At 41.3% G+C, this 20,986-nt stretch overlaps 1 protein-coding gene across 2 annotated transcripts in view; it reads right to left on the reverse strand.

Annotated features, from left to right (window-relative positions):
• Positions 1-2,698: 2,698 nt before the first annotated feature.
• The window catches only part of nfxl1 (nuclear transcription factor, X-box binding-like 1), a 120,339-nt gene continuing 102,051 nt past the window's right edge, over positions 2,699-20,986 (reverse strand). For both annotated transcript variants that reach the window (XM_078217048.1, XM_078217041.1), the window contains 4 exons: positions 18,758-18,862; positions 13,828-13,914; positions 5,925-5,978; positions 2,699-4,081 (listed from right to left, as the gene is read on the reverse strand). In XM_078217048.1, the coding sequence (XP_078073174.1) occupies positions 3,908-4,081; positions 5,925-5,978; positions 13,828-13,914; positions 18,758-18,862 (420 nt within the window). In that variant the 3' untranslated portion in view covers positions 2,699-3,907. The remainder of the gene's footprint in view (positions 4,082-5,924; positions 5,979-13,827; positions 13,915-18,757; positions 18,863-20,986) is intronic.

Here is a 20,986-nt window from a genome sequence, read left to right on the forward strand (position 1 = left end):
ATAGTTTTATGAAAGGTAAATCATGATTGACAAATTTGCTCGAATTCTTTGAGGATGTAATAGGGGGAGTAGATAGAGGTGAATCTGTAGATGTATTTAGATTTCCAAAAGGCATTTGACAAGGTGCTGTATAAGAGGCTGGTGCATAAAGTAAAATCCCATGGAATTGGAGGAAATGTGTTAGCATGGACTGAAAACTGTCAGATAAAACAGAGTTCGAATAGATAGGTTCTTTTCAGAGTGGAAAGATATAACTAGCAGAGTACTGCTGGGATCATATCTTGGCCCGCAATTGTTCACAATTTACGTTAATGACCTGGAGGAAGGAACAGAATACAAGGTTTCCAGATTTGCCGATAAAAAGTGGAAGGGCATGCCGTGATGTGAACATTGTGATACTGAAACAGGATACAAAAAGATTGGGTGACTGGGCAAAAATCTTGCAAATGGAGTTTAATATGGGGAAGTGCACTTTGATAGGGGGAATCAAAAGGCAAATGATCTAAATGGAGAGAGACTGCAGGCGAGTGAAGTACAGAGGGATTGAGGTGTTCTAGTACATGAATTCCAAAAAGCTAGCAGGCAGGTCCAACAAGTAGTTAAGGCAGCCAATGGCATTTTGGCTTTTATTACAAAGGGGTTGTAGTTTACAAATTGGGAGGTTTTGTTGCAATTGTACAGTGGATTGGTGAGGTCTCACTTGGAATAGTGCATACAGTTTTGGTCCCCTTACCTAAAAATGGATATAGTAACATTGGAGGAGATTCACCAGGCTAATTGTTGGGATGAGAGGGTTGTCCTATCGAGAGAGATTAAATAGACTGGGTCTGTATTCCTTGGCGTTTAGATGAGTAGGGGTGACCTCATTCAAACATGTAAGATCCTGAGGGGGCTTGACAGGATAGATGGTGAGATGTTTTCACCAGTGGAAGAGTCTTGAACAAGGGGACATAGCTGCAAGATAAAGGGCCAGTCATTTAAAACAGGTGCAAATAAATTTCTTCTCACAGAGGATGGTGAATCTTTGAAATTCTCTGTTCCAAAGGGTGGTGGAGGCTGGGTCATTTAAAGTGGAGGTGGATAAATTTGATAGATCGAGGAATGGAGGGCTATGGGATAATGACACAGAAAAGGAGTTGAGGTCAACATAGATCAGCCATGTTTATATTGAATGGCAGGGCAGGCTTGAAGGGCCTGGTGGCCTACTCCTGCTTCTATCTCTTGTGTTCACCAAAAATTGATTGCTCAATGTTTGGTACTATTTATAACTCCTCAAATACTAAAGCAGTCCATGCTTGCATGTAACATAACCTGGGCAGGATTCAGGCTTAGCTTAAAAGTGGCACACAAGTAATAAGCCCCCTCCAACAAAAAAGAATCTAACCATCTACATTTTTCTTCATTGCATTATTACCCAATATCCTGGCTGTTACCATTTACTCAGTATCAGAGATCTGGGTTTGATTCCAGCCTTGGGAGGAGGTCTGTGTGGAGTTTGCACATTCCCCCAGCGTCTGCATGGTTTTCCTCCGGGTGCTCCAGTTTCCTCTCATGATCCAAAGATGTGCAGGTTAGGGTGGATTAGCCAGTGGTAAATGCACAGGGTGACGGGGATAGGGTGGCGAGGAGGGCCTGGTTGGGATGCTCTTTCGGAAAATCAGTGCAGAGCCAATGGGCCAAATGGCCTCTTTCTGCACTGTAAGGATTCTATGGTTCTATGCAATTGAACTGGACCAACCATAAATACTGTGGCTGCAAGAGCAGGCCAGAGGCTTAGAATGCTGCGGCAGGTAACTCAGCTCCTGACCTCCAAAGTCTGCTCCCCCATCTACAAGGCACAAGTCAGGAGTGTAATAGAATACTCTCCACTTGCCCGGATGAATGCAACTGTAACAACACTCAAGAAACTCAACACCATCCAGAACAAAGCAGTCCACTTGGTTGGCACCCTATCCGTAAAAATGCACCCCCTCCAGCACCGACACACGGTGGCAGCAATGTGTACCATCTACAAGATGCACTGCAAGAGCATTTAAGCATCCTCAGACAGCACCTTCCTGACCCATGACCGCTACCATCTGAAGGACATGAGTTGACACGTGAACACCACTGCCTGGAAGTTTCCCCCCAAGCCACTCACCATCCTGACTTGGAAGTATATTGCCGTCGTTCCTTCATTATCACTGGGTCAAAATCCTGGAAATCCATCCCCAACAACACTGGTATACCCACACTACAGCTACCCACATATCCACACCTACAGTTGTTCAAGAAGGCAACTCACCACCTCCTTCTCAAGGGATATTGGGGATGGGTAACAAATGCTAGCCTATCCAAAGACATCCACATTCCCTGAATGAATCAAATAAATCTGAAAAGAACAACGTAAAATGGGTTTTAAAACATTTTAGAATGCTCACAAAATATTAGCAGATGCAGAATTGCTGAAGTCCAATTCGGAATCAGGTGGGGTGCACAAACACCACAGGTGAGGGAAGGTGACGACAAATAGTGCTTAAGTGAGCTTCCTTCCCCGCCCCCCCCCTTTATTTTTTGGCTGCCACCTTATCAAATAGTACTTGGAAAATGATTACACGAGGAAGAATCTTTATACTTCTTTTCTAGTGAATGGATCTCTTCAGTTTTGTTTTAGAGAATAGACATTACACAGTACAACAAAAATAATTACCACCATAAATCAGAACACAATTCATTTATTAAATCATAGATCAAGAAAAATGATGCAACATCCAGTACATTGTGTAGATAAATTTCAGTTCAGGGCAACAAACAATTTTCATTATCCTGCATTAAATACCTTGAATTTCTTGTGAATATTTTGAGTTTATCAATAATATCACATGGAAATGAAGTTACAGAACATGTAATGATCAGTTGGTTTTCACACAGTTTGAATAATGTTTAAATCACTGCTATAGCCAATTTGAAAATAAATAACTACAGAATTGATAGAAGAAAAAAAGAACCTTTGACACTCAGTCCTCAATTTTTTTTAAATTAAAAGATAAAATATACATTTGGGCAGTGAAAGGAAAGTCAGTCAACTCTCCATGATAAATCTAATTTGGAAGTGAGACAATTCAGTTATTTCCATGTAAAATGAGAGCAGGTTTAAAATTTCTAATTGTGCTTATGCCATTAGTGGTTTCTCGATGCTTGCTATTTTTCAATTTGTTAATTTGTTTTGAATAGCTACAGTGCTATATAAGGCCCAGCCAACAAGCAATTTTTTTTTGATCTGAAACAACATCAATTTTTTTTCAAATGGCAAGGCAATCAGCAATTTACAACATTCCACTTAGCTGGGGTCAACTATACTACGTCTACTGAGTCACAAACTAGACATAACTCTGCTTGCTGGCTCACAACTTTCACCGAATAGTCCAAATAGTCAAATGAATAGACCAAAAGTGAAAAATTAAAAGATCCACAGAAGCTAAAAGGCAAAGAAATTCACATATTAAACTGGTGATGCTTAACACAAGTTCTCAGAGAAGGAAATAAAACATTTTTAACAACTGTAATGCAATCTACATAAGCTATCTGTTCTAAAACAAAATTAATGTTCATATGTATGAAATAGAATTATCTACAGTGATATCTTAACCGGCTCAATGAGATCACAATGCATGTCCAAATATACACAGTGTGTTGTTGAGTTTTCATACAATATCATATACACGTGAAAGATAATGGTATTTGTCACGTGCATAAATCACTTATGGCATTATGATTGATTATATTTGTAAACCTTTAAAGGCTGGAGGCAAGCTCAAACTGCAGTTGTGGGATTCATTCTAATGTAATTATTATTATTTTTAAAAAGTACTCTATTAAATATGTTTTTCCTAATTGGATTTTGATCATACTCTGGCTTCCAATCTCTTCAGTTGAGTTGTAGTAGGTAAAAGGTGACCACTGCCAGAATAATTCCACAGACAGGGATCATCAGGTATTTCTTGTATTTCTGCCAAGCTGTTTCTTTGGTCTCCATTGTGTCCCGTCTTTTGTTCTTCTTACGGCGACCTTTCAGTCTTTTTTCAAAGGCTTCTAATTCCATCTGGATAAAAAGATTGGACAAGCCAAGTTTAGTTCATGAACATATTTGGGTGCGAGAGGAATAAGCAGGATGATCAATAATCAAAATGAAATAAAGTAAAGACACAAAACCAGGTTCGATCTCTGGCTTTCAGATCACCAACAGCTTGTCCTGGCCCCCCCCACGCCGACGCTGAAGTTAAGAAAGCCCACCAATGCCTCTACTTTCTCAAAAGGCTAAGGAAATTTGGCATGTGCTCTACGACTCTCAACAATTTTTACAGATGCACCATAGAAAGCATTGTTTATGGTTGTATCACAGCTTGGTATGGCTTGTGCTCTGACCAAGATCGCAAGAAACAAAAAAAAATGGTTATGAATGCAGTCCAGTCCATCATGCAATCCAGCCCCCCATCCATTGAGCCCTATCTACACTTCCCACTGCCTCAGAAAAACAGCCAGCATAATCACTCACTCACCCCTCTCACCCCGGACATACTCTCTTTCACTTTCTTCCATCAGAAAAAAGATACAAAAGTCTGAGAACATGTAACAACACTCAACAACAGCTTCTTCCCTGCTGCCATCACACTTTTGAACGGATCTATAAATTGATCTTTCTCTACACCTAGCTATGACTGTAACACTACATTTGTCACCCCTTTCCTTCTCCCCATGAACTCAATGAATGGTATGTTTTGTCTGTATAGCCCGCAAGAAACAATACGTTTCACTGTATCCCAATACACATGACAATAATAAATCAAATCACAACAAATATGGATGCTGAGATATGTGCCAAAGTTTGCATGAAGAGGTACTTGAAATTGCAGCAACATAAAGAACTCCAAAACTTGACATCTAGAAAAGAAAATGTCAGTATTTCAGCCGTGTGATCAGAGCCAAAAAGCTATAGAGAACTCTTCTGGAAGGCCAAGTGGAGGGCAGCGTAAAGAAGGGTTGACCGTGGCATAGTGAAGCAGCACAGTGGTTAGCACTGCTGCCTCACAGCACCAGGGACCCTGGCTTGGGTCACCGTCTGTACAGAGTCTGCAAGTTCTTCCCATATCTGCGTGGGTTTCCTCTGGGTGCTCTGGTTTCCTCCCACAGTCTGAAAGGCATGCTGGTTAGGTGAATTGGCCATGCTAAATTCTCCCTCAATGTACCCGAAGAGGCGCCGGCATGTGGCGACTCGGGGATTTTCACAGTAACTTCGTTGTGGTGTTAATGTAAGCCTACTTGTGACACTAATAAACAAACTTAAACCTATCTGGATGAGGAACAGGTTGCAGAAATACTACAGTGGATGTGTGAGGATGGCGCAAGACGGACGAGCATGACATACCATGACAGCAGATCTCCTACTAGGAATAGTTACAAGCAGGAGCAGCAGAAGCAGCAGCCATTGGCATCAATAACCCTTGGGCTTCTGAGACAATGGAAAAGTTTCAGTTCCTGATGACCTTTATTGGAAAGTACATGTGAACGTGCAGAAAATGAAAGAACAGGATCAGACTTGGCTGTTAGGCCTGTCTGCCAGATTGAAATATTTTGCTGATAGTTTGTTTAAGTTCCCACTTGAGCAAGGGACAGCTGGGCTCTGTGAAAGTGTAATAAAGTAGGACTTATTGCCTTTAGAAGAGGAGGGATGTAAAGGGGAGAAAATAGGAAAGACATACAAAGATTCAATACTTCCCTTTTGAATCTCTACAGTTTTCAAAATTTAGAAACTTAGTACTTTTATTTTGTTAAAAATCATATTCGGAATGTTACAAAACTGCCTTATTGTTGTTTTGTTTTTAATGACATTTTAACTTAAAATAGTTCATGTTGGAAAATAGTTGGGGAAGCAGAGTTCTACTTACCTGTTGCTTCAGTCTTTCTTTTTCTAGGGCCGCTTTTTCTTCAGCTTCTTTCATCTGAAGAAACAGTTGAAAAAATAACTATTGTCCAGAGACAGATTAACATTTGACATTTATGAAACTTCTGCATTATTAAAAGGATATTTAAGGCGAGGTGGTGGTGAAGTGGTAATGTCACTGGAATAACAATCCAGAGGTCCAGGCTATTACTCTGGGGATGTGGGTTCAATTCCACCACAGCAGCTGGTGGAATTTAAACTCAATTAATGAATCTGGAATTAAAAGCTAGCCTTGGTAATAGCGACCATGAAACCATTGTTGATTGTCATAGGAACTATCTGGTTCACGAATGTCCTCCTGTTATAGGAAAGAAAATCTGCTGTGCTTCGCTGGTGTGGTCTAAATCTGACTCCACAGCCATTTGGCTGACTCTTAACTGCCCTCTGAAATGGCCTAGCAAGCTTTTCAGTTGTATTAAACTGCTATGAAGTCTAAAAGAAATGAAATTGGAATAACCACTCAGCACCGAAAACGAAAACTGCACAACCAGCTGCCGACCCTGCAAAGTCCTCCTTACTAACATCTGTGCCAAATCTGGGAGTGATGTCCTGCAGACTGGTCAAGCACGACGAGCAAAGGCACACTCACCAAGTCAAACCTTACTGATAAGGCTCCAGACGCTACCATCACAATCCCTGGATGTGTCCTATTTCATCCACAGGACAGACCCACCAAAGATGGTCGCACCATCAGGAGGGAGTTCTCAACATCGAATCTGGATTCCAAAAAGTCTCGTGGCATCAGGACAAACATGGACAAGGAAACTATATTGCCACCTCAAATGATGCATCAGCACCAAGGGTGACTAGGGCACAGAATGCACTCTGGAATTCCATGTCCATCACGAGTGGTTTGGTAGCACCGCTACTCACTGAGCCCGACAGTGTATTGCTGCTAGACTGAGTCTGCAGCAGATGTGAAGGAACAAACAAGGAGGAAAAGCCAACTTAAACTCATCCTCACCAACCTGCCTGTCGCAGATGCATCTGTCCATGAGAGTATTGGTAGAGTGACCACTGCATAGTCTTTGTGAAGACAAAATCCCATCTTCACACTAGGGTATGCTCTAAAGTGCTGTGTGGCAGTCCCACCATGCTAAATGGGAGAGAGTCAGAACAGATATTGCAGCTCAAAACTGGACGTGCGCGAGGCACAGCGGGTTACCAGCAATTGCAGAATTGTATAGAAACATAGAAAAACTACAGCACAAAACAGACCCTTCGGCCCCACAAGTTGTGCCGAACATATCCCTACCTTCTAGGCCTACCTATAACCCTCCATCCTATTAAGTCCTATGTACTCATCCAGGAGTCTCTTAAAAGACCTATTGAGTTTGCCTCCACCACCACTGACGGCAGCCGACTCCACTCGCCCACCACCCTCTGTGAAAAACTTCCCCCTAACATTTCCCCTGTACCTACCCCCCAGCATCTTAAACCTGTGTCCTCTTGTAGCAGCCATTTCCACCCTGGGAAAAAGCCTCTGAGAGTCCATCCGATCTATGCCTCTCAACATCTTATATACCTCTATTAGGTCTCCTCTCATCCTACGTCTCTCCAAGGAGAAATGACCGAGCTCCCTCAGCCTATCCTCATAAGGCATGCCACTCAATCCAGGCAACATCCTTGTAAATCTCCTCTGCACCCTTTCAATCTTATCCACATCCTTCCTGTACTGAGGCGACCAGAACTGAGCACAGTACTCCAAGTGGGGTCTGACGAGGGTCTTATATAGCTGCATCATTATCCGCGGACTCCTAAACTCAATCCCTCGATTGATAAAGGCCAGCACACCATACGCCTTCTTAACCACCTCCTCCACCTGCGGTGCCGATTTTAGAGTCCTATGGACCCGGACCCCAAGGTCCTTCTGATCCTCTACAGTACTAAGAGTCTTTCCCTTTATATTGTACTCCTTCATCCCATTTGACCTGCCAAAATGAACCACTACACATTTATCTGGGTTGAAGTCCATCTGCCACTTCTCCGCCCAGTCTTGCATCCTATCTATGTCCCTCTGTAACTTCTGACATCCCTCCAGATTATCCACAACCCCACCAACCTTCGTGTCGTCGGCAAACTTACCAACCCATCCCGCCACTCCCTCATCCAGGTCATTTATGAAAATGACAAACAGCAAGGGTCCCAGAACAGATCCCTGGGGCACACCACTGGTGACCGACCTCCATTTAGAAAAAGACCCATCTATACCCACTCTCTGCCTCCTTTGGGCAAGCCAATTCTGGATCCACAGGGCAGCAGCCCTTTGGATCCCATGCCCTCTCACTTTTTCTAGAAGCTTTGCATGGGGGACCTTATCGAACGCCTTGCTAAAATCCATATAAACCACATCTACCGCTTTCCCTTCGTCAATGTGTTTAGTCACATTTTCGAAGAACTCCACCAGGCTCATAAGGCACAATCTGCCTTTGACAAAGCCATGCTGAGTATTCTTGAGCATACTAAACCTCTCTAAATGCTCATAAATCTTGTCCCTCAGGATCTTCTCCATCAGCTTACCAACCACTGAGGTTAGACTCACCGGTCGGTAATTTCCTGGGCTATCCCTATTCCCCTTCTTGAAAATAGGAACCACACCCGCAATCCTCCAATCCTCCGGCACCTCTCCTGTCTCCATCGACGACGCAAAGATCATCGCCAGAGGCTCTGCAATCTCTTCCCTCGCCTCCCACAGTAACCTAGGGTACATCCCATCCGGACCCGGCAACTCATCTATCTTGATGCCATTCAAAGATTCCAGCACAACCTCTTTCTTAAAGTCCATAAACGCAATCTTTTCAGTCCACCGCAAGCCTGCAGTACATCCACCCAGGCCCTTCTCTGTGAAAACCGAGGCAAAATACTCATTAAGCACCTCTACCATTTCTACTGGTTCTGTACAGACTTTCCCACCTTCACCTTTTATAGGCCCTATTCCTTCATGTCTCATCCTTTTACTCTTCACATATTTATAGAACGCCTTAGGGTTTTCCTTAATCCTACCTGCCAAGGCCGTCTCGTGACCCCTTCTGGCTCTAACTTCCTTCTTTAGTCCCTTCCTACAAGCCGTATACTCATCTAGATCCCTATCTTCGCCAAGCTCTCTGAACCTTTTGTATGCTTTCCTTTTCTTCTCGACTAGGTCCCGCACAGCTTTCGTGCACCACGGTTCCTTTAACCTACCAACACTTCCCTGTCTGCTCGGAACGTTATCCTGGAGAACTCTAGACAGACATTCCTTGAAAAACTGCCACCTCTCTTCAGTACATTTTCCCGAGAATACCTCCTTCCAATTTACTCCTCTAATTTGCTGTCTAATGTCTTCATATTTCCCCTTACTCCATATAAACGCTTTCCTAGCTTGCCTGATCCTCGCTTTTTCCAATTCAAGCATAAAGGAGATAGTTATGATCGCTGTCCCCAAGATGTTCTCCCACAGAGATCTGACACCTGTCCAGGTTCATTGGTCAGTATCAGATCAAGTACAGCCCCTCCTCTTGGAGGCTTGTCCACATGCTGTGTTAGGAAACCCTCCTGAACACACCTAACGAACTCCTCCCCATCCAATCCCCTTACCCTAGGGATATTCCAATCTATGTTTGGGAAATTAAAGTCTCCCATCACAACAACTCTGCTATTACTGCATCTCTCCAGGATCTGTTTCCCTATCTGGTCCTCCACCTCCCTGTTACTATTGGGCAGCCTATAGAAAACTCCCAACAACCGCAACCTGTAAAATTCATCTCACGGCTCAGCATAACCCCCATTCTAGCTTTACCATCAAGTTGGGCGATCAACCCCGGTTCAATGAAGAATGCAGGGAGACTTGCCAAGAGTAGTACCAGGCATACTCAAAAATTAGATGTTAACCTGGCAGAGCTGCAATACAGGATAAGCAACACGCAATGGACATAGCTGAGTAATCCCACAACCACCAACTCCGAATTAAGCTCTGCAATCCTGATGTACTCAGTCATGAATGGTGGTGGACAATTAAACAGCTTACCAGAGAGGAGGCTCCACAAATATCCCCATCCTTAATGATGGGGTGCCCAGTACATCAGTGCAAAGGACAAGACTGAAGCATTTGCAATGATCTTAAGCCAGAAGTGCCAAGTGGATGATCCATCCCAACTTCCTCCTGAGGTTCCCAGCAAAACATAAATGATCTTGAGAGCACATATTACTGTCCAAGCTCAGATGTATAGCTGATTATAGCCACGTGGCATCTATGATGCCGGATAGATGATCTGCCTCAGCCTCCTCCGGAGGTTCCCAGTTTCACAGATGTTAGTCTACAGCCAATTCAATTTACTTCCTGTCATATCAAGAAACAACTGACTGCAAAGACTATAGGCCCTGACAATATTTTAGCAATAATACTGAAGACTTGTGCTCCAGAGCTAGCCACACTCCTAGCCAAGCTGTTCCAGTGCAGCCACAACACTGGCAATCACCCAGCATTGTGGAAAATTGCTCAAGTATGTCCTATCCACAAAAGACAGGACAAATTCAACCTGTTCAATCACTGCCCCTGAAAGATGCTATCAACAGAGCTATCAAAAGATACTTACTCAGCAATAACCTGCTCACTGACATTCAGTTTGGCTTCATCAAGGGTCACTCGGCTCCTAACCTCATTACAGCCTTGGTCCAAATGTGGACAAAAGAGCTGAACTCGAGGTGAGGTGAGGTGAGAATGACTGCCCTTGAGATCAAGGCAGCATTTGACCACTTATGGCATCAAGGCACCCTAGCAAAACTGGAGGCAGTGAGAATAAGGGTGGGGTGGGGAGGATAACTGTCCACAAGTTAGGGTCATACTTGGCATAAAGGAAGACTGTTGTGTTAGTTGGAGGTCAATTATCTCAGTCGCAGGACATGGCTGCAGAAGCTCCTCAGAGTAGTATCCTGGACTCAACCACTTTCAGCTGCTTTACTAACGACCTTCCTCCCATCGTTAAAATCAAAAGTGGGTATATTCGCTGATGACCGCACAATGTTCAGTATCATGGCGATTTCTCAGATACGGAAACAGTCGTGCCATTATACAACAAGACTGGAACAACATTCAGGCTTGGGCTGATAGGTGTCAAATAACCTTCATGCCACACAAATGCTAGGCAATGACCATGTCCAACAAGACAGAGTCCAACCATTTAACCCAAAGCCTGTTCACAATCTACAAGGCACAAGTCATGAGTGTAATGTAACACTCTCCACTTGTCTGAATGAACGCAGCTCTATCAAGAAGCTTGACACCATCCAGGACAAGGCAGCCCACTTGATTGGCACACCACCCACCACCTTCAATAATTACTCCCTCCACCACTGGCGGACAGTGGCAGCAGCCAATACCATCTACAAGATGCATTAAAGAAACTCACTCAGGCTCCTTCGACAGCACATTCCAAACCTGAGACCGACCACCCCGAAGAACTATGGCAGCAGATGCACAGAAACACCAACGCTTGCAAGTTTTTCCACAAGCCACACACAATCCTAACTTGGAACTATATGACCATTCCTTCACTGCTGCCTAGTCAAAATTCTGGAAGTCCTTCCCTCAAGGCAGTGGGTGTACCTATACCAATGAACTGCAGCAGCTCAAGAAAGCTGCTCGCCACCACCTTCTCTAGGGCAATTACAGATGGGTAATAAATGACCTAGCCAGCAAAGCCCACATCCAATGAAAGATTTTTTTAAAATGTAGGATTCTTAGGAAGATGGACCTTATCTGTAGTTAAATGTGATTTTAAAACCATTACATACATTTTTGCTTAAATTAATTTCTATGCTACTACTACATTAATCAAATATATTTTCTAAAAAGCAAAATAATCTATTACTTACCTAATGCTTATATTTTTTCCCTTGAAAGTTGCACTGGTCACGCCTGCTGGCTCATTTATATTCTGGATCATCAGTGACCTTATTTTTTTTGTGGAACTAATCAGTAATAGTTCAAAACTACTCTCTGCAAAATTATGGTATTTGCATGAATCATTATTTAATAACAAATCGTACACAATTTGTTTTTACATTTTCATTGCAGAAATTGCTGCTATTTCTCTTGAAATGATGTGGAGATGCCATTTCTCTTGAAATGCAGCCTTCATTAGGCATCAAAGAGGAAATCCAAGTTGTTGCTACTACTCAAAATGTATTGATTTGCAAGGCCCTTAAAAGGAGCAAAATAAAACTGGAGGAGATCCATGAAAAATCCAAGCCACCTGGTCAACTTTAATGAGCATATGCTTTACATCTGAAGCTGACTATTCTGTAACGTTCCACATGTAATCCAATACAGTTCTTTGGCCTCACCAATTTAAAATGCTGTCTTCATTCTGAAACAGTAGCTATGCAATGCCAAAATGATTACAAATTACATGTGCAGCTTTAGACTAATCTTACTATTGTTCAATTTTGAGAGTATTGAGCATACAGTTTCCCATTTCCTATTAAAAGCCATGTCCTTATTGTTTTTCCAATCACTTAATTGTCAATTTCAGACCAGTTTTCAATGTTCCGATGCACTACTGGCAATTCAGTCGGGTAATTCACTATCATTAGAAAATTAGATTCTACAACTAGGTCTACAACATAAAAATGGAATTTATTACAATATCAACTTTAATGAACTTGGATTTCTAACAATTGATGGTTACTTGCTTGCAGCATTTATGTTTTCCCCAGCAAACAAAAGGTGACCTTAAAAAATATCAAATGTAATGATTAGGAAATGGATGGACCTTTTCCTTCTGAATGGTAGCAGTTCCAATCACTTGTTTTTGTATTCTTTCATGTGATGTTGGTACCGCTGACAGGGCCAGCATTTGTTGCCCATTCCCTTGGCCTGCATGGTCATTTCAGAGAGCAGCTAAGAGTTAATCACATTACTGTGTGTCTGGAATCACACCGGGCCAGATTTGCAGATTTCCTCCCCTAATGGATATTAGTGAACCAGCTAGGTTTTAATAATAACCAATAATAGCTCCATGGTCACCATTACTGAGACGAGATTTCAATTTCAAAGTTATTAGTTGAATTTGGGATTTGAACACATGTCCCAAAAGTATGAGCCTTGGGTCTCTGGATTACCAGTCCAGTGATATTACCATTACACCACCGCCTTTCCCTGATATCGTTCCAAAATGGCACAATAAAACCTGGAGTGCAGGTCACAAATTGAGCTAGTGCAAGTAGGAGGAGTTATTTGTTTAAAAAAACGTAGTATGACTTAAAATATTCAGAGTTAAGATATACAAAATAGGATCAAGGCACCGTTGTAAATGTAAAGAAGATATAACTTTTTACAATGCACCATTACTTACTGCTATTTTAAGATAAATTTAAGCAATGAAGTTTCCCCGAATCAATACAAGATTTGATGACCTAGATTGTTGGTTAATTTTCTAAACAAGTAATAAAAAAATTTATCAACTTGAGCCTGTGTCAGATAACAAGTACTTCAAACTATAAAAATTTAAAAGATAGAAGATCACTGTACCTGTGCCAGCTTTTTGAAATGATTCTAAATATTTATTTGTCCCTATCCTTTCTTTTCCCACAGACTTTTAAAATCCCTTTACAAATGGTACAAAACATTTTTAAAAAGCCACATGGATTCTGCATCATCCTGCAACCCCAAGTGAGCAAATTACAAGCAGGCTGTTAAGTCTAATATATAGATGCACAAAAACAATTGAAGCTTAACATATAAAACTAATTGTACCAATTGTACATGGGGTTTCATTTGGATGCAAAGTCTATTTTGGAATATGCTCTTTGTATCCACTCTTAAGCAAAGCTGGGAGAGTATAATGTAACAAGGCAAGAGACGTTACCTCAGACGCTTTTTGCTTCATTTCCTGACAGACTTCATCGCATTCCACCAGGACCTGCTCCTCAGTCACCACTGAACACAGTATTTCCTTTACAGAACACAAACGTCTTTGGTGTCAATTCTTCAAAGAATGTTGTGTAAATTTAAAACTAGCATTCTATACTTGCAGGAAGGATATAGTTGATATTTTAAGGTTAGATAAACCTTTGATTAAAATAACACCTACTTAATGAGCAGACTTAATAACATTGCTCACACCAGTTCTAATGTTTCAATTCAATAGAGACTTTCCATACCCCAATGAGGCTCCATTGGAGATTGCACTCAAATATGTGATCACCATCAGTCTGGAGTTTCAAATAATAGAAAACAGCTGATCCTAGTTGAACCCAAAGTAGTGCGTTTTCCTCTGTCTTCTTTCAATGGCTGGTGGTTTTGTTTAACACACTGCAATGCATCGCCTTGACAGAAGAATTAATGTTCCATCTGTTGCTTTTTATACCAACATTTCCTCAAACCACCTGCCAATGCCATGCTATTAGACTCAAGAATAAAAATTTAGTTCTCTAGAGTATAAGATGATTTTTGAAATGTACACGCACAAACTGATATTGCAGCCACATATCCTTTAGTTGAATTTGAAATAGTTCTCTGTGCATTTGGTATCCACGTAGACAATTATTTGAAGATAAAACAACATGGCTTGTTTTTCTATTTCTTTGAAGCCTGAATATAATTGTTTACTTTTAAATTGCATTTAAAAAGGATTAATGTTAAAATGTATCAGTTCACTGGATTTTATGGCTTTGAGATATGCTTGAAATTAATAATTTAGAATGTTCTTAATTATATTACATTCTGCACTTTAAATTCCTAAAATTAAACTTGTATTTTTCTGTTAGGGATTTAGAGTTATTTTGGAATCCCATTTCTCTCTGCATCAAATACAAGTCTGAATAAGAGTTTTAGCATCCAAACCACTCTTGCTGAATTAACCCAGTCTTTGATGCACAATGCCAAAAATAGATCCTGGGGTCTTTCTGACCTTTCTTGTCCAAGTTTTTTCTCTACATTTGATAGATGGATGTCTTTAGAACTGCATGACTTTACAATATTCCTTTGGTCCAAAATACTGATAGAAATAACTCCAAAAGGAAAGCAACTAGTCACCAATTATACAAACATCGCTAACACTAGGAACGTGTAACAAAATTGGATTAGTCAAAGGGCAGCTTAACGCAGTCATACTTCTACAGGTATGTAAAACTAAAAGATTAGCAAAGACAAATATAGGCCCATTTCAGGCAGAGATAGGAAAATTTATAATTGGGAATAAGGAAATGGCAGAGAAACTCTCTCACCGCTGTGACCATTGCGGTAACAAATTTCAGTGCTTTGGGCCGTTATTTGCAATCTATATGCAAAGAGGTTTTAAGGATTTAGACAGGCTTAGTGAGTGGTGTAGGCCTGAGGTTTGCAATCAATCATTTTTGCAATTTCACATTTTTGCATTTTATGTCTGCTTTGCACTTGATTTTAAGAGAACCTGTATTTAGTCTGTATTGAATTTTTAAAAGTTAGTTTAAAATCAAGTTTAAAAGTAAGTGTGATTGTGCTTTGATTAATTCATGTAATTAAGTAATTATGTAATCAATAGTAATCAGTAGTGATATTAACTATGGGCCTGATCTTTTCCCTCCCAAGGACTACTTTGCTTGTTTTCATGTTGCTCAGAGTAAGCCAGTTCACAGATATTGTTTCAATTTTATACGGACTCATAATTGTTGGATTCATGTTTTGAGAAAGTATGAATGGAGGCGTCAGGAGACTGGAATGTAGCCAGAGATTAGACTTAAAGGCCACAGTATCCAGCATTCGGGCCTGCAACCAGAGTGGATTAGTTGAGCACTGAAGACAACACAGGAAGGATGTCTCTTGAATAGGTTAGATGTGGGAAGGATGTTCCCCCTGGCTTCAGGAGTCTAAAACCATGGGACACAGTCTCAGAATCAGAGGTAAACCATTTAGGAGTGAGGAATTTCTTCACTCAGAGAACGATGAATCTTCGGAATTCTCTATCCCAATAGGCTGTGGAGGTTCAGTAATTATGTCCAAAATCGGGATGGATATGTTTCTAGTTAATGAAACCAAGGGACATGGGAGTACTGTGGAAAAATGTTGAGATAGAACATTAGTCATGATCTAGTTGAATGGTAGGGCAGGCTCAAGGGGCCAAAGGCCTATTCCTATGTTCCTAAATTAGAAAGAGGTGGTAGCTAAAATACTTGATGTACTAAAAATTGATAAAGTAGAGATATTAGAAAGGTTGGCTGTACTTGAAGTTGATAAGTCACCAGCTCCAGGTGGAATGCATAGGAGATTGAGAGGGGAGATAAGGGTGGAATTTGCTCAGGTACTGGCCACAATCTTACAATGTTTTAGGCAATTCTACTGCTAAAATTCTCCCATGAAGTTGCAAAGTTATGGGAATGCTTATAGCCTCAACAACAACTTTCATTTCTTTAACATAATAAACATTCAAAGACACTTCACAACAACGTATCATTTATGATCCAAAGCCACATAATGAGATATTAGTACAAGTGTCTACGCGATTAACCATAGAGTTGAATTTTCACATCAAAACATAGAAAATAGGAGCAGGAGTAGGCCATTCAATCCTTTGAGCCTGCTCTGCCATTCATTATGACCATGGCTGATCATCTAACTCAACTGCCTGATCCCACCTTCCCCACATATCCTTTGATTCTTTTCGCCCAAAGAGCTCCTTCTTGAAAATATATGTTTTGGCCTCAACTACTTTCTGTGGTAGTGAATTCCACAGGCATACTACTCTCTGGGTGAAGAAATTTCAGCATGGTAGCATAGTGGTTAGCACTGCTGCCTCGGCACCAGGAGCCTGCGTTCGATTCCAGCCTTGGGTCACTGTCTGTGCAGAGTCTGCAAGTTCTCATGGTGCCTGTGTGTGTTTCATCCAGGTGTTGCGGTTTCCTCCCACAGTCCGAAGGACGTGCTTGTTAGGTGCATTGGCCATGCTAAATTACCCCTCAGTGTACCCGAACAGACACCAGAGTGTGGCGACTCGGAGTTTTCACAGTAACTTCATTGCAGTGTTAATGCAAGCCTACTTGTGACTAATAAATAAACTTTAACTTAAAATGGTCCACCAGTGGGAACATCCTTCCTGCATCCACCCTTTCTAGTCCTGTTAAAATTTTATAGGTTCCTATGAGATCCCCCCTCATTCTTCTGAACTTCAGTGAATATAATCCTAACTGACTCAATCTCTTCTCATATGTCAGTCCAACCATCCCAGGAAACAGTTTGGGGTAAACCTTCACTACACTCCCTCTATAGCAAGCATCTTCTTCAAATAAGGAGCCTGAAACTGCACACAATGTTGCAAGTGTAGTCTCACCAAGTATAATTGCAGCAAAACATCCTTGGATTGTTTTAAATAATGCAAGAGAAGTAGAGAATAGAGCAATTAGGAAAGCAAATGCTATGTCTGCCTTTATAATAAAGGAATTGGAATACAAGAGTAAAGAGGTCCAAAGTGTTTAGGGCCTTGGTGAGATGCATCTGCAGTACTGTCTATAACTTTGGTCTCCTTGGCAAGGAAATATATACTTATCTTATAGAGAGTGTAACAAAGAGTCAGTAGAATGATTCCTGGGATAAGTGGATCACATGGACCAGAGATTGAGTAGACTAGGTCTACATTCCTTACTGTTTAGAAGAATGAAAGGTTTAGAGGAATGGCTTTAAAATATATAAAATTCTTGAGAGGCTTGATAAGATGATGCTGGAAGGGTGTTTTCTCTTGATGTCGACTCTAAAACAAACAGCCTCAGAATATCGGGTCAGTCAAACATGCTGCAACCGACAGTGGCGCTGCAAAACGGGTTTGCCTTATACACACTGTCGGTTGCAATGTATAAGATGCACTTAAGGCTTCTTCAATTGCACCACTCAAACTTGTGACCTCTATCACCTATAAAAACAGAGCAACAGACACTTGGGAACACCACCATCTGCAAGTTCCCCTTCAAGTCACACATCGTTCTAACATGGAAATATATCACATTTCTCTCAGTGTCACTGGATCAATATCCTGAAACTTCCTATCTTACAGCACAATCGTATCAACTTCACTGCATGGATAGCGGAGGCTCAAAAACATTGACTCACCACCGTCTTCTCAAGGACAATTAGGGATAGGCAATAAATGCCAGCCTGGCCAGCAAAAGCCCACATCCCTTAAATAAATTTAAAAGATCATGCATAGAATCATAGAATCCTACAGTGCAGGTGGTGGCCATTCGGCCCATCGAGTCTGCACCACAATCCCACCCAAGCTCAATCCCCATAACCCCATGTATTTACCCTAGCTAGTCCCCCGACACTAAGGGGAAATTTAGCATTGCCAATCCACCGAGCCTGCACATCTTTGGACTGTGGGAGGAAATCCACACAGACCACGGGAGAATGTGCAAACTCCGCACAGACAATGACCCAAGTCAGGAATCGAACCCGAGTCCCTGGCACTGAGAGGCAACAGTGCTAACCACTGTGGTAAAGGAGCAGCGCTCCAAAAGGTCGTGATCCCAAATAAACCTGTTGGACTTTAACCTGGTGTTGTGCGACTTCTTACTATCAGTTTATTAATGGAACGGTCATTTAACCATATAGATGAATCATGATTCTATCCACAAAGATGACTGACGGCTCTAAAATAAAACACTACCAAGCAAATATCACTGCATCTCACAAATTCAGATGATAGTCAAATTTTAAGATCATCTTACGAAATAAGTTGGGTTCCACTTAAAATCCTTATGCGTAAACTAAGTACACAAGAAAGAAATGTTGTTATAAAATTTTCAAATTGGGTCATAATTAAGAGATACCTTTTTAATCCGCTTACATGGGCACTTCATCTTCACTTTCTGGCTGCAGTTTTGTGGACAGTTACCAAGGTGGCAGGTTGCTTTGCATCGATGTCCACATGACAACTGAAGCAGACAAAAAGAAACATATTGAATTCTATTCACAAAAAGACGGTATAATGCCAAAATTTTTAAAATGAAACTTAATCCTGCTTAAAATTGTTCAGTTGCAAGTTAACCAGCAAATAAACAGTTGAGAACCAGACAGGTTAAGAAATAAATGTTGAAGAAATAGATAATTTTTAACATCCTTGCTAGCCATATGGATGCTCTCATTTTGCCTTCCTTCTTGCAGGTACACGTTTAACACTTCTTTTGAAATACAAATTGTGCTCTCCCAATAGTTCAATGAATTCATCCAATAATTAGCTAAACCACGTCAACCAGGAAGGTCCTAAATTTAATCTCCAGTCTCTGTTTTGAATTAAAAGATTTCAGCAAATATTGTTATAAAGTGTTAAGATGCACCTCAACATCTTGACCAGCTCACATTTCTGCTCCTAACTGCTCCTATTTACCTCCTTGCTAGAAATGCACTGTGTGAATGCTGTGAGACAAATTAAATAGCTGCAGTGCCTTAACAGGATTTAAAAGCCTGTTGAAACAGTTAAGTACTTTCCTTGAGCAAAAGACACTTCAGGGAGACACGAGAGGGTCACCAGCATGTATGGAGTTGTAACCCTGCAAATTTCCAATGGGTTCAAGGATAGAGAACAGAAGCAGTGGTTCAAGGTTAAGGAAGAGAAATTGGCAAGAAAACGAAACCATTGGCAATTTATGACTTTCCCCTCTCCACTGAGTGTCAACTTACTTGCAATACAGTTTGACGGCAGCAAGCATCTTCCAGTACTTTATTCAAATAGTCCTTTTCTCTGCATGGCCTTAAACTGTAAGTGACTGCAAACTAATCTATCACTGAAGGTAAAGAGGCCAAGCCAGATGCTGTCCCTACTCAAGTGTCACACACTCAGTCCAATGACAGTCACCGGACTGTAATCAGGAGCAAGAAACTTGGATAATATCCAAAAAGCATCCAATAAAGTGCAACGTGCAGAAAAGGTTGGGACACGCACATGCACACATGCGCATGCACACATGCGCAAGCACACACGTGGGCTTTCTCTTGCTAGAGAGTGGTATTAGCTGGTAATAATATGGCAAAATATCACCTGCCTGATGTTATGCAGGACCCGCTATAGGTTGGTCGGAACCATTTAATTATCACAGAAACTTTCAATGAAGCTGAACATTGGAATTGCCAGTGATCAACCCTATTCATGATCTTACATTAGTGGATCATCAATGAAGCAGCTGAAGCTGGCTGTAGGAAGGACATTTTCCTGAAGAAGTGCTATAGTGAAGCTCTGGAGATGTGATATTGCTCTCCGATGAGCCATAACCATCTTGCTTCGAACAAAAGCAAAACATCGCAAATGCTATAAATCAGAAATAAAAACAGAAAATGCTGGAAAAACTCTGGAGGTCTGTAACATCTATGGAGAGAAAAATAGTTAACATTTCGAGTCCGAATGGCACTTTTTCAGAGCTCTGAAGAACAGTCCTATGGACTCAAAATGTCTCTCTCTCCACAGATGCTGCCAGACCTCTGGAATTTTTCCAGCACTTTGTTTTTACTTACTTCTAAGATATGTCTGATATTACTCTTGGTATGCCCTCCTTTCCTTATTAAACTAGAGTTGTCTCCTAGCTTGACAGTAATCATTGCAGAGAATGTTCTAGACCATGAGGCGACTGATCGTGAAGGTATAGCATTCCACTGCTGCTGACAGTTCAGTGCCTCATGATTCTCAAATTTCAGGTGGTAGGCCATTTCTTCTCCCAATGAGCTCGAGAGTATCAATTACACAATGAAAGAGGCCCTCAATGGGGAGATTAGACTTTGTCTTCACCAAGATGTGTATACTCCTATGAAAGACATAGGAGGCATACTTGTTGGTAGATTGGCTCGGTAAACCAAGCTACTTTCCACACAGAAGTATAAAACGTGAAGTCATACACTCCACTTTTTAAAACATCAAATCTTGCTGAAAAAGGGCACAAGATTTTTTAAGCAGTGAACATGACATATCCTACATTCTCTAAGTTACGGGTTCATCCAAAGATCTGAGCACAAAATCTAAACCAGTGCTTCTCAAACTGGGATCTGCCACCACCTGTGTATCTGTAGAG

The sequence above is a fragment of the Mustelus asterias genome, chromosome 1, assembly GCF_964213995.1.
Source record: "Mustelus asterias chromosome 1, sMusAst1.hap1.1, whole genome shotgun sequence".
In the NCBI taxonomy this organism is placed as follows: Eukaryota; Metazoa; Chordata; class Chondrichthyes; order Carcharhiniformes; family Triakidae; genus Mustelus; species Mustelus asterias.